The sequence below is a fragment of the Eptesicus fuscus genome, chromosome 4 (assembly GCF_027574615.1).
Source record: "Eptesicus fuscus isolate TK198812 chromosome 4, DD_ASM_mEF_20220401, whole genome shotgun sequence".
NCBI classification, from domain to species: Eukaryota; Metazoa; Chordata; class Mammalia; order Chiroptera; family Vespertilionidae; genus Eptesicus; species Eptesicus fuscus.
This window is the reverse complement of record NC_072476.1, coordinates 9,855,110-9,868,180: the sequence shown is the minus strand read 5'-3', so window position 1 is coordinate 9,868,180 and position 13,071 is coordinate 9,855,110. Positions and strand designations below refer to the sequence as shown.

General features: G+C 58.5%; 1 protein-coding gene across 3 annotated transcripts; it reads left to right on the top strand.

Moving 5' to 3' along the window:
• The first annotated feature begins 888 nt into the window (after positions 1-888).
• Positions 889-11,827, top strand: RGS11 (regulator of G protein signaling 11). 3 transcript variants are annotated; one of them, XM_008157735.3, is made up of 17 exons: positions 889-951; positions 1,297-1,393; positions 1,470-1,520; positions 1,722-1,828; positions 2,858-2,909; positions 2,996-3,054; positions 3,267-3,343; positions 3,520-3,601; positions 5,771-5,839; positions 6,869-6,898; positions 6,974-7,035; positions 7,153-7,266; positions 7,363-7,478; positions 7,627-7,714; positions 7,802-7,940; positions 11,339-11,421; positions 11,508-11,827. In XM_008157735.3, exons 1-17 carry the CDS (start codon positions 889-891, stop codon positions 11,629-11,631), a joined length of 1,413 nt encoding a protein of 470 aa, XP_008155957.3. In that variant the 3' UTR covers positions 11,632-11,827. The 3 variants fall into 3 exon arrangements, with proteins under 3 accessions (XP_008155957.3, XP_054570187.1, XP_054570188.1); XM_054714212.1 differs by lacking the exon at positions 2,858-2,909 and having other exon boundaries at positions 1,722-1,844; positions 2,993-3,054; XM_054714213.1 differs by lacking the exons at positions 889-951; positions 1,297-1,393; positions 1,470-1,520; ... (2 more) ...; positions 2,996-3,054; positions 5,771-5,839 and having other exon boundaries at positions 3,321-3,343.
• Positions 11,828-13,071: the final 1,244 nt, after the last annotated feature.

The following is a 13,071-nucleotide window of genomic DNA, read 5'->3' as shown; positions in this document are numbered from 1 at the left end:
GCCCTGCCCCCAAGCCCCTGAGGGGAGAGGGAAGGAGGGGGCCTCTTGTTTCCAAAAAGCAGAAATGGACCTGTTTGTAGCCCTTAAAATGGCCCCAGCAGAGGAGGTCTGGGGTGGGGACGGCCAAGTTGGAGGAGGGAAAGGGCTGGAACTGGAGTGTGTGTGTGTGTGTGTGTGTGTGTGTGTGTGTGATCCTTCCTTCCCAATAAAGGGATCTCTGCCAGTTCCCTAACGGGCCCCACCCAGGTCCTGAAGCTCCCACCTTCCCCCAAGTCTCAGAGGACCCCTACCCAGCACCCTATGCAGCCACAAAATGTCATAGGTGCTGGTGGCATCCACACGATGAAACCCAGGGTATCACACAATCGCAAGCACACCCTCCTAGGGCAGTCAGACCCCTTGTCTGACCCCACAGCCCCCTCCACCCCTGGTCCCTGCAGGGGTTACAGTAGACCCGTTGTCCCCCACCCCAGCCCACCTTCGCCAAAACTTCCCTCTCCTGGAGACCCTCCCCCCACAGAGCCCCCTCCCCTTCCCTGATCTCTCACCCTCTCCCTGAGTCCTCACCCCTCTCTGAGCTCCCCTTCCTCTTCCTGAGCCCCTACCCTCTCACAAGACCCCGCTCTAAGCCCACATCTTCGGGTCCCACCTCAGGGCACCTTGCACAGCCACGCAGCTCCTAGCAAGTCCTCCCCACAGGGGCCTCAGTTTCTCCCTAAGGTAGGGAGAAGCTCCTTGGGGTGGCTGGCCTGGCACCGGCCCCTTCCCAGACCCGAATGGGACCAGGGACCAACTCTAGACCAGGGAGGGTTAACTCGGACGTGGGGCGGGGCAGGGCGAGGCGGGGCATCTCGGATGCTAATACCCTCCAGGGCTTCACCCCCAGCCATGGCCGCTGGCCCCGTGTCCCACGGTGGGTGCCCCCGTGTGCAGATGCCTCACCTAAGCAAGGTGGGTGCTGGGTAGGGGTCCTGCGGTCCCCAGGATTTCTGGCATCAAGGCTGGGAGGGGCAGGAGAGGAGTGGGTGCAGGTGAGGGCAAGTGTAGACTTCGACCTGGGGCACTGGCATTTTGTGGGGCAGGGTGAGGCAGCAGAGACCCCAAGGGCTGGGGGTGAGGGTAGTGGCCCTGGGCCTTCGCCCCACCCCCACCCATTGCCAGCAAGGCCTGAAATCCCACCATCTGTGTGTGTTAATCTCTGCCCACACCGATCCGGGCAACCAGGTCGGTGGAATCAGGATGTGGGATGGGGGAGGCTGGCTGGGGCGACCCCCTGCAAGTGTCCCCTTTGCCCAGATGGAGCGGGTGGTCGTGAGCATGCAGGACCCCGACCAGGGCGTGAAGATGCGGAGCCAGCGACTGCTCATCACCGTCATTCCACACGCGGTGACTGGTGAGGCTGGGGTGTGGGGGTTGGGGGCTGCCGGCCCTGCCTTGGCCTCCGCCACACCACCTCTGCTACTACGCAGGCAGCGACGTCGTGGAGTGGCTGATCCAAAAGTACTGCATCTCAGAGGAGGGTAAGGGGTCACTCACTGCCCATCCCGGCGCCTCGCCCACCCTGGGGTCCCAGGGCTAATAAGGCTGCGCCTTCTGGGGCCCAGCAGTTTTAGGGCCAAGCCAAGTGTGTTGGGGAAGGGGAACTCATCCCCAGAGACCCTGCTCAGTTCTCCCCAGATGAGAATTTGCCACCCTGCCTTAACCTCCCAACCCTACCCCAGAGGCCCTGCACCTGGGCAGCCTCCTGGTTCGGCATGGCTACCTGTATGCACTGCACGACCCCCGCAGCGCTGGGCTCCAGCTTGACGAAACGCTCTACAGGTTCCAGGTCAGGCTCAACTGGGGGAGGTGGGAGCCCAGCAGCCCGACTAGGAACTTCTGGAAGAGGCAGGGCTGGGTGACCTCACAGCAGGCCCGGTGGTCTACTGTCCCCTCCCCAAAAGGCCTGCACTGGAAGCTTCCTTTTTTTTCTCTTTTTTTTAACCTTTTGCACTGATGTCGAGTGTGACTCCACACAGTTAGCATTAGAATAAAGGAAGTGAGAAAAAAGCAAGCGAGTGCAAAGGGTTAAATATATTTTATTGATTTTTTACAGAGAGGAAGGGAGAGGGATAGAAAATTAGAAACATCGATGAGAGAGAAACATCGATCAGCTGCCTCCTGCACACCCCCTACTGGGGATGTGCCGCGACCAAGGTACATGCCCTTGACCGGAATCAAACCTGGGACCCTTCAGTCCACAGGCTGACGCTCCATCCACTGAGCCAAACCGGTTAGGGCTGGAAGCTTCCTTGTGGTAGAAGGCCCTTCCATGTTAACGGGAGGGGCCTTAGCTTGTTTCTCTGGGACCACAGCGGAGGGTAGTTAGTACCGAGGGAGGATTTTGCCAGCTTCCCCGGGTCCTCAGGCCCCCACTCCAGGAAGGAGGCTGTGTGGGCCTGAGGAGGGAGCCCTGCACCTCAGTGTGTCTGTGTCCTCAGTCATGATGGAACTCCCTGCCTGCCCTTCCTGTCCACAGTAGGAACCCAGGTCAGGCCTGCCTTCAGGCTCTGTCCCTGCCTCCCGCAGAGACTGTGACTAAATCTGGGGCTTGGGAAGGCCCCACCCACCCCTCCCTGGAGTGAAGGCCCCAGGAGCTGGGTCAGGGCCCCCAGAGGTGAATGGAGCTCAGTTCCAGGTGGGACAATGGCCGGTGGTCAGCCGAGCCTCTGGGCCACGGACAGACAGGCAGATTCTCAGGCTCCCCATCCCCAGCCAGCCCAGTCTCTTCCCAAGGGAGCTGAGAGGGTAGGGACAGCTCCTGGGGTGGGGCAGGCCCAGGAGGTCCCAGATACCCCTTGTTCCCGCGTGGCACCAGACACCCTATTTCTGGACCAGCACTCTGTGGCCGGCGGCTGAGCTCGACTATGGTGAGTGCGGAAGGGTGGGCTGGCCTGGGACAGCTCCCAGGACCGAGGGCAGAGTGTCCTCTGCAGCCTGCGCCCTGTCCTTCCAGCCATCTACCTCGCCAAGAAGAATATCCGAAAGCAGGGGGCCCTGGTCGACCACGAGAAGGTGGGACCCCCACCCCAGGCTGAGTCCAGCCAGAGGAGCCCAAGCCCCACTCATGTCCCAGGGCCTCACCGTTTGACTGGGAGCACACAGCCCGGCCCCAGGATAATGCAGGCGCACAGCGTGTCCCGGTGGGGAGGGGGAGGGCCCATGCCCCGCCCCTGAGCTTCGCCTGGAAGGGGCTTAGCCACTGGAGACCTGAACGCCACCCCCAGGAGCACTACGACCAGCTGCACAGGAGGATCAACCACACGTGGGACCTGGTGGTGATGCAGGCGAGAGAACAGCTGCGGTGAGACCCCCGCCCAGCGGGCACGGAGCCCCGGCTGCCCAGGAAGCCCAGAGGCACTGAGCTGGGCACCGGCAGCCATGGGACCTTGGCTGCCTGCCCAGGCCCTGGCCGGAGGGCGGGTGTGGGAGGCGCTGTGGTGGGTGCCCGTTCCCCCAACTCTGCCTGCCCCTCCCCAGGGCTGCTAAGCAGCGCAGGAAGGGGGACAGGCTGGTCATGGCGTGCCAGGAGCAGACGTACTGGCTGGTGAACAGGCCCCCGGTGAGCCCTTGTGTGGGGAGGGCTGGTTCCTCGGGCAGCAGCAGGTCCCGCCGGAGTCAGTGTGTGCGCCTCAAATGGTGCCCCTGGGTGACAGGAGGTTCTAGGCTGTGGCTCATCAGAACCTAGGAGCATGAGGCCAGGACTAAGGCTGCCCCCACTCACAGACCCCGGGACAAAACGCTTCTCTCTAGGTCTAAGGGAGAGGCCTGCGGAAGCTGTGGGGGGACCTGAAGACCCGAGGGGTGAGGCAAGTGGGGGCGAGGCTTAGCTGCAGCTTCTGGGGTGCTGGTCAGGCGTCAGGCCTTGCCCAGAACCGCAGTCCTGGCCGGTGGTTTGAGGTCCCCTGACTGTGTGGGGCAGTGGAGAGATGTCTGGGTCCATGTGGCAGTCACAGCAAACATGAATGGGAGCTCCTGTGGGGAAAAAACACAGGAAATAGGTTCTGGGAGGCACCCACAGGCCTGATGACCTCATCAAGTGTGTTTGGGGGTATCCGGGAAAAGGACTCCATCTTCCATCTGAGGGCCAGGCGGCGGGCAGTGGGAGGAAGGTGGAGTGGGCATGGCCCCAAGACGATGTGCATGAGCTGAGGCCGGGGCCCAGGAGTGGGCCGGGCCAGCGGTATGGGTGAGAGGTGCGTGTGGAGGGGCCGGGCCAGCAGTATGGGTGAGAGGTGCGTGTGGAGGGGCCGGGCCAGCGGTATGGGTGAGAGGTGCGTGTGGAGGGGCCGGGCCAGCGGTATGGGTGAGAGGTGCGTGTGGAGGGGCCGGGCCAGCGGTATGGGTGAGAGGTGCGTGTGGAGTGTGGAGGGGCCGGGCCAGCGGTATGGGTGAGAGGTGAGTGTGGAGGGGCCGGGCCAGCGGTATGGGTGTGTGGTGCGTGTGGAGGGGCCGGGCCAGCGGTATGGGTGTGTGGTGCGTGTGGAGGGGCCGGGCCAGCGGTATGGGTGAGTGGTGCGTGTGGAGGGGCCGGGCCAGCGGTATGGGTGCGTGGTGCGTGTGGAGGGGCCGGGCCAGCGGTATGGGTGAGAGGTGCGTGTGGAGGGGCCGGGCCAGCGGTATGGGTGAGAGGTGCGTGTGGAGGGGCCGGGCCAGCGGTATGGGTGCGTGGTGCGTGTGGAGGGGCCGGGCCAGCGGTATGGGTGTGTGGTGCGTGTGGAGGGGCCGGGCCAGCGGAATGGGTGAGAGGTGCGTGTGGAGGGGCCGGGCCAGCGGTATGGGTGCGTGGTGCGTGTGGAGGGTCCAGGCCAGCGGTATGGGTGAGAGGTGCGTGTGGAGGGGCCGGGCCAGCGGTATGGGTGTGTGGTACGTGTGAGGGGCCGGGCCAGCGGTATGGGTGTGTGGTACGTGTGAGGGGCCGGGCCAGCGGTATGGGTGTGTGGTACGTGTGAGGGGCCGGGCCAGCGGTATGGGTGTGTGGTACGTGTGAGGGGCCGGGCCAGCGGTATGGGTGTGTGGTGCGTGTGGAGGGGCCGGGCCAGCGGTATGGGTGTGTGGTACGTGTGGAGGGGCCGGGCCAGCGGTATGGGTGAGAGGTGCGTGTGGAGGGGCCGGGCCAGCGGAATGGGTGAGAGGTGCGTGTGGAGGGGCCGGGCCAGCGGTATGGGTGAGAGGTGCGTGTGGAGGGCCCAGGAGTGGCAGCTGGAGCCTCTGGGCAAGTGGACACGAGGGTTCTGACTTGGGCAGAGGGGGGGAGAGGCCAGGCCAGCACGTGTGTGTGAGGACGAGGTGTAGGACGAGTGGGTTTGGCTGAGTGGAACTGTCTTAGGTGCTTAGGTCTCTGGCTTGAGCAGTCAGGTGTACGAAGGTGAGCTTGACTGAAGAGAGGGAGAATGGGGAGGTTTGGGGAGAAAAGTCAAGGATTTCGCTCTAGTGGCAAAGCCAGGGATGACACATGGATGTGGAACTCAGGAGCTATGAGCTGGGGGAGGGGCTGGGGAGAAAACCCAGAGTGGCTCTGAGAGGGTGGTCACTTGGGGTGGGAATGGGCAGAGAGGAGACTCCGGTTTCTGGGTTCCTCTGAGTGTCAGTTTCTATGTCAAAGGGTAACATGTGGGCTCAGAGCTTCAATATATGGGGGTGAGTGGGGAGCAGGAACATAGCTCTAGGGTGGGGTCTTAGCAGCCCATCTGAGCTGTGCTCCCTGCCTCATCTACTCTCCCCTCTGCAGCCTGGGGTCCCGAATGTGCTGGAGCAGGGTCCAGAGCGGGGCTCCTGCATTGCCAGGCGAGTGCAGATGGTAAGACCCCTGCTGGCATGCATGCCCCACCCCCACCCATTCCCCACGCCTACACACATGCCCCCCACTCCCCACCCCTGCACCCAGGCCTCCTGCCATCCCCACCCCCTATACCCCATGCACACACCCCTCCCCAACCTCCTCCACCACTCTGGGACGACTTGGGGGCTTCCCTCCATCTGTTGTGCCCTGTCCCACTCCTGGTCTCACTCTCCCCTCACCCTAGCCCCCCATTCCCAGCCCCCCTGCTAACTTTTGTCCTCTCTCACTTCCCACCTGCTGCTCTGGGTGCAAGTAAGTGCGATGGGCCCTGGGGAGGGCGGGGGGCTCTCTCCCAGGCCAGACCAGCCACCCCTCCAAGGCCTCTGCTGGCCTCGGGACCAACTGCACCAGGACAGGCATGGCCAGACTTTGTAGCAGCAGAGCCCCCTGTTCAAACCCTATGAAACCCCAAACAGAACAGATACATTGAGTACCTCACTGATAAAGCTTCTTCCTGAGGTCAAAACCATAAGCTCATGATCGTAGGTTTATAATTTCCCACTTTAAGGTCAGTCCAGGAGGGCTGACACAGAACTTGGAAATCACAGGCACCTGGGGTGCCTTGTGCCTCTGCTCGCTGACCAGTGAGGGGTGTGCAGTGTTCGGGAGGGCCAGCCAGTCCCATGGCCACGCCCCTCCACCTGGCCCACGGGGAGGTGGCAGGCGGCTTCCAAATTCTGAACAGGATGAGTTTGGAGCACAGTCAACAGCCTGGGTTCCTAGTGTGACTCGTCGTAGTATTTCTCACCTATGTGTTGTTTTTAAAAAGTAATGTAGGTACATTTGAAAATATGGGATAGTGATAATTGGGGCATCTCAAGGCAACTTTGAGAACATTCTGGAAACCTCCAACCTATAGCTCCCTGAAAGCTTCCTGGATAGTCAGACCCTGCCATCAGAGGAGGGTGCGACAGGGGCCTGGGCCATGGTGGGGTGTCGGTCCCCAGGGGCCTGCCTTCTAACTGTAGCTTCCCCTGGCCCTTCCAGACCAAGAACACGGATTTCTACAAGCAGGAGGTAGGTCCTGGGGCCAGAACAGGGGGGTGGGCTGGCCTACGCCGCCCTGGCCCTGCTCACAGTTCCATGTTGTAGATTGAGTGCTGCACAAAGGCCCTGGGCAGGATCCGGGTGAAGTCCTCTGTCTGCCTTGAAGCGTGAGTGGGATGGGGGTGGCAGCTGGAGGCCCCAAGCCCAGAGCCCAGACCCTTCCTCTAGTGCCCTTGACCCAGAACCCCTCTCTGCATGGCCCCTGTCACCATCCCCACCCCCAGGTACCTGAAGTTCAGCAGTCAGCATGGCCCGCATGACCCCATCATGTCGGGGTGCCTGCCCAGCAACCCCTGGATCACAGACGATGACACCTACTGGGCCATGAACGCCCCCAAGTGAGCTGAGGGGGGGAGGGGGGGTCTGCGGTGTTCTTCCAGACTGTCCCACCACCCCACAGTCCTCGTGCTCCTGACACACCCACCCCTCCCCAGTGTGGCTGTACCCACGAGGCTCCGTGTGGAGCGATGGGGCTTCAGCTTCCGGGGACTCCTGGAAGACCCTGTGGGCCGGGCCCATTTCATGGACTTTCTCAGGAAAGAGTTCAGCGGTGAGATGCCCCCAGCTCCTATTTGAGGCCCCAGTGAGGGAGGTTTTTGCCTGGGACTCCCCCCCCCCCCCCGCGCCCCCTGCCCCCAGGTTTCAATCAGCCCTGGCCGAAGCTCAGGGTGGGCCTGACCTGGTGCTTGGACCCCCAGCGGAGAACCTCAGCTTCTGGGAGGCATGTGAGGAGCTGCGCCATGGAGGGCAGGCCCAGATCCCCGCCCTGGTGGACTCCGTGTACCAGTGAGTGCGAGAGGTGGGCCTGGCAGGCCGGAGGGCAGGCCTGTGGAGCCTGGACCCACCGGGGCTGTCCCCCGTCCCCACGCACAGGCAGTTCTTGGCCCCTGGCGCTGCCCGCTGGGTCAATATCGACAGCCGGACGATGGAGCGGACCCTGGAGGGCCTGCGCCAGCCCCACCGCTACGTGCTGGATGATGCCCAGCTGCACATCTACCTGCTGATGAAGAAGGTGAGCACTTCCTCCCGCGACTGTAAAGCCGTTCCCACACTTCCTGTGGGCAGGCATTCCAGGAAGCTCCTCTACGGGACGCGGACCCCCTCCTGCCTTTCAGCCGGGCTGCAGACGCCAGCAGCACGCCCGGAACGCACAGCTGCTCAGTGTCCTCAAACAGCCAGTCAGGGTCCGCACCTGCCCACGTGGCCTCTTCGGTTAGCTTCCTGTTGCTGCCGTAGAAAATGCCACAGACTTGGTGGCTGGATGAACACACACTTATCCTCCGGAGGCCAGAGGCTGAGACGGGTATCTCCGGGCTCAGGTCAAGGTGTCTGCGAGGCTGGTTCCTTCTGGAGGCTTCAGGGGAGAATCCATTTCACGGCCGTTCACCCCCATCCCTGGCTCATGGCCCGTCCTCCATCTTCAAAGACAGCAGCGTGTCATTTTTTTTTTTTAATTAAGAAAAAAATTTTAATTGATTTGAGAGAGAAACATCAATCCGTTGCTCCACCCATCCAGGCATTCATTGGCTGCTTCCTGTATGTGTCCTGACCGGAGAGCAAACCGGTCCGCACGCAACCTCGGCCAACCAACTGCGCCACCCGGCCAGGGCTTTTCCTTTTTTTAAAAATTAAAATTTATTTTTCAATTATAGTTGAGATACATTCTAATATTATATTAGTTTCAGGTGTAGCAGCAATGTATCATCTTTAAATCTCTCTCTCTCTCTGATCCCTTGCCTCCCTTTCACTCCTAAAGATCCCTGTGCTTACACTGAGCCACCCGGATAATCCAGGCAGTCTCCCCATCTCAGCATCATCACTTTAATCACACCTGCAGAGTTCCTTTGCTACATGAGGGGACACATTCATAGGGCCTAAGGATTAGGATGTGGACACCTCTGGGCAGCTTTATTCTGTATACCACAGCCCACAACTATTTATCTAATTTTTTAAAATTTGCTTGACTTTGGATCCAAACAGGTTCCATACATTGGTGAATGTCTCTTAAATCTCTTTTTAGAGTACTGTATAGGTTTCCTCTCTGTCTTGTAAAAATGTTTTTGTTTTGTTTGGAAGGAACTGGGTCCCTTGTTCTGTAGTTTCCCACAGTCTGGGTTTTGCTGAGTCCCTGTAGTATCTTTGATGTGTTTCTCTGCCCCAAAATTGGTAGTTGCTAAAAATTGGTAGCGACCATTTAAGTCTTGATCAGAAGTCATTTTCAGTTTTGTTGCTTATTTGGTCAGTGTTGTCAAGAATATTTTCTTCAGTTTGGTGTGTCCTTCCATCAGGAGGTACATGAGATTGGCTGCCTCCACTAACAGTCATTGCCCAGACTCGTGATTTCATCAGCAGAGTTCTGATCCCATCGCCGCCTCCGTTTATGAGCTGAAGCCTCCCCTCCCTGCTCTCTGCTGGCCAGTGGTACTCATATAGGAAAGGCAGATCAATGCTTGATTCCTTCTTTTGTTGTTGTTATTAATTCTCACCCAAGGATATTTTTTCCATTGATTTTTAGATAGTGGGGGAGTGGGGGGAGAGAAAGAGAAACAGATATGAGAGAGACACACTGATTGGTTGCCTCCCACACATGCCCTGACCAGGGCTGGGGATTGAGCCTACAACCAAGGTACACGCCCTTGACTGGAATCGATCCCAGGATCCTTCAGTCCAAGGGCCAATGCTCTATCCACTGAGCCAATCCGGCTAGGGCTGATTCCTTTTAATTACCACTTATCAAAATAATGAGTTTGACCCTGATATCCGCCAAATTCACATTTTCACTGGACTTAATGGGTTTAAATCCATGTCAGTTTTTTTTTTCTTTTTATGTTTTTATTGACTTCAGAGAGAGAGAGAGAGAGAGAGAAACATCAATGATGAGAAAGAATCATTGACTGGCTGCCTCCTACACGCCCCCAACAGGGGATTGAGCCCGAAACCCGGGTATATGCCCCTGACCGGAATCAAACCTGGGACCCTTCAGTCCACAGTCTGATGCTCTGTCCACTGAGCCAAACCAGCAGGGGCCCATGTCAGTTCTTATTCTTATGTGATATTCAGAGGTCTCTGATGTGTCCCACAGTGTATGGTGACTTCCTTGCTTCCTGGTATGATACTGTCCAGGTTCATCCTGCTCCAGACCTAGGCCATTTCCCAGTCAGCCCTGGCTCTTTTTCATGGGTGGTGTTTAGAAACCTTGACCTACACACCAGATGTGCTCGTGCCACTGGGGTGGTCATCATTTCCCGGCCTTTCAGTGGACAGAATTAGGAAACATGTGTTTTAAAAATAATGTATTTGAATCATACTGACACTTGTACTTCAGGTTCAGGATTAGACTTTCTCTACCTCCCTGATCTTATTTCTCTCTTTTTTCACTCCCACTGAAAATCTTGGTTTCCAGCAATGCTAACATAATTACTCGTTTGCTTTCTCACAATCCACTCAGTGGTCTGAACTGAACGACACACAGCACCATTTACCATACAACCGCTGGCAGTGGTTTCCTTTCTTCCTCTTTTGGTCCCTTGTATGTGTCCTCTTTGGGACGCCCTCTTGAACGGCTCTGTCATTATGTGTGGTTAGGATGGTGTCACCCCTGGATATCCAGCTCCGATGACGACCCTTTACTTCCAATGTTTGGGGATTGCTTACTTATTTTATAATTATGTGAAATATCTAGTTTCAAAACCCAATCTGTTAAGCAGGGTAAATTCCAATAAATCTAGCTTTTATTGCTGCCCCTTACCTTTTCCCCTCCTTCCCAAGATAAATTTATATTCATCTTTTTAAAATATAACCAATTAGGCCGTAACTGGTTTGGCTCAGTGGGTAGAGCGTCGGCCTGCGGACTGAAGGGTCCCAGGTTCGATTCCGGTCAAGGCCATGTACCATGGTTGCGGGCACATCCCCAGTAGGAGGTGTGCAGGAGGCAGCTGATCGATGTTTCTCTCTCATCGATGCTTCTCTCTATCCCTTTCCCTTTCCCTTCCTCTCTGTAAAAAAATCAATAAAATATATTTTAAAAAATATATAACCAATTAGATTCGTAGACTCTTCCCCCACTTAATTGTCTACTGTACGGTTCCTCTTGCCCTTGTGAGTTGGCTCTGTGTCCTTGCCCTCACTCTACGGGGCAGACAGCTGCTCCGCATTCCCTTGCAGGAGGCACCCTGGTTCACTCCTCCACGTGTGGGTGCCGGGCTCTTGCTCCTCTTTGGCTGTTAAATGGCCCACCTGGAAGGGACCCAGGTCCCTCTGAGTCAGCTGACTTGGTCAGGGCAGGCCTTGGGTGGCGCCTCCAGCACTGTCCACTGGGAGCTCCGAGGGTCAGAGCAGTGGCAGGCTGCGGCGGGGGCAGCTGAGAGGGAGGAGGCGGAAGGCGTCAGGGCTGACCACCATTTCTTACAGGACTCCTACCCGAGGTTCCTCAAGTCGGACATGTACAAAGGCTTGCTGGCGGAGGCCATGATACTCCCGGAGACCAAGAGACGGTGAGCCTCGGTGGTGCCCTGTGCCCAGGAGCTGTGAGGCGGGACTCTTGAGGCCGCCCTGCACTGAGGCCCCTTCTCGCCTACAGAGTGTTCCCATTCATGTGGAAGCCACGGCATTCGAGCCTGAGCCCTGCTCTCCCTCCTGCATCTGCTTCAGTGGAACCGGCAGCTGCCGCAGGTGGTCCTGGTGGTGGTGATGGAGAGGCATAGGTGGGCCTGAGCCCAGAGGAGGAGGTTCCACCCCTCGCCTCTCATCACCCTCTTCTCACCCAGGGTCCTGGCAGCTGCCGAGACCCCCAGCATGGGCATCCCCTAGTGCACAAAGGGTGTGGCCTTGCTGTGGGGCACACAAGTCAGACTTCCCAGAAGGGATTGGTCCAGGAGCTGACCACCAGGGAGGGGGAGTCATTGGCTGAGCTTGGGTCACCTGGAGAAAGGGGGGACGAGATGGGCAAACCAGACCAAGGCCACGCTCCTGGCACGTCGCCGTCTTCAGCTCCTGGTGCCCAGCCCGCACCTCCAGGCCTTACATTAGCAGGCCAGTGCCTGGGAGCCAGAGGCAGACAGCAGGAGCACTTGTCACGTGGTGAGGAAATGCAGGCTCCAGGGCTGAGTCACCCACTCCTCTGCTCAGTGGGACCCAGTGGGACTCTATAGCCCCCTGAATGTCGCTGGGGCTGGGCTCAGCCTTCCAATGAGTACAGAGCTGTCACCACAGGTATTGCCCTGTCACTGCCACTGTGTATGTCCCAGGCCTGTCCTGAAGGTGCACCTCCGTTTGTGAAGGAACACCGCTCCTTTGGGGGTACAGCCCTGACAGGCTCAGCTGAGGCAGCGCCCCACCTCACAAAGCTAGCCTGCTCCTGCCCATTCCTGGCCCAGAGATAGAAGACCCTCAGCCCAGGTAGCTAATTGGTTAGTGTTGTCCTGATACACCAAGGTTGCAGGTTCGATCCCTGGTCAGGGCACATAGAACAAAGAACTAATGAATACGTAAGTGGAACAACAAACTGATGTTTCTCTCTAAAATCAATAAAGAAAAAAGAAAAGAAAGGCTTTGGCCCTCGCTCTGTGCTCACCTGCTGTGGTCCAAATCGTGGTTTGTGCGTGTGCACCTGCTGTGTCTGTGTGTGCATGAAGCATGCAGCGGTGAAAGACAATGTGGGGGGTTCAGGTGTCATGGAAGGTCCCGTGTGTCCACAGAAGAGGAGACAGCCCCAGGCTGAACTCAGGCTGCAAACTGGGGGTGCTTGGTCTTTGCTCTGAGGGACGAGGATGCCCGGGCTCCAGGGCCGAGTGCAGAAACAGTCCAGACTCCTGGGACGGGACCCATCGTCTCCTGGACAGGCTGTGCCCTAAGGCTGGGGAGTTCCAGGGAGCGCGGCATGGAACCCATGGGCCAATTGCTTTGCTTACAAGTCCAGGGTGCGGGAGGCCCACTGATGAGGGCACCCCCTGGGCTTGGCCCCCTAACTCCTGCTCACTGTCCCAAGACCCAAACTGGGTGGTCCCTCCCCAGAGCCGGCTCCTCTGTCCAGGGCTGTGGACCCCAACCTGGACCCCGAGAGGCCTTGGACTCCAGCCCCCAGCCCTATTGGCTCCAGGTGATTTTCACTTGCAGACCTGTCACTTTTCACAGGAACATTTTTG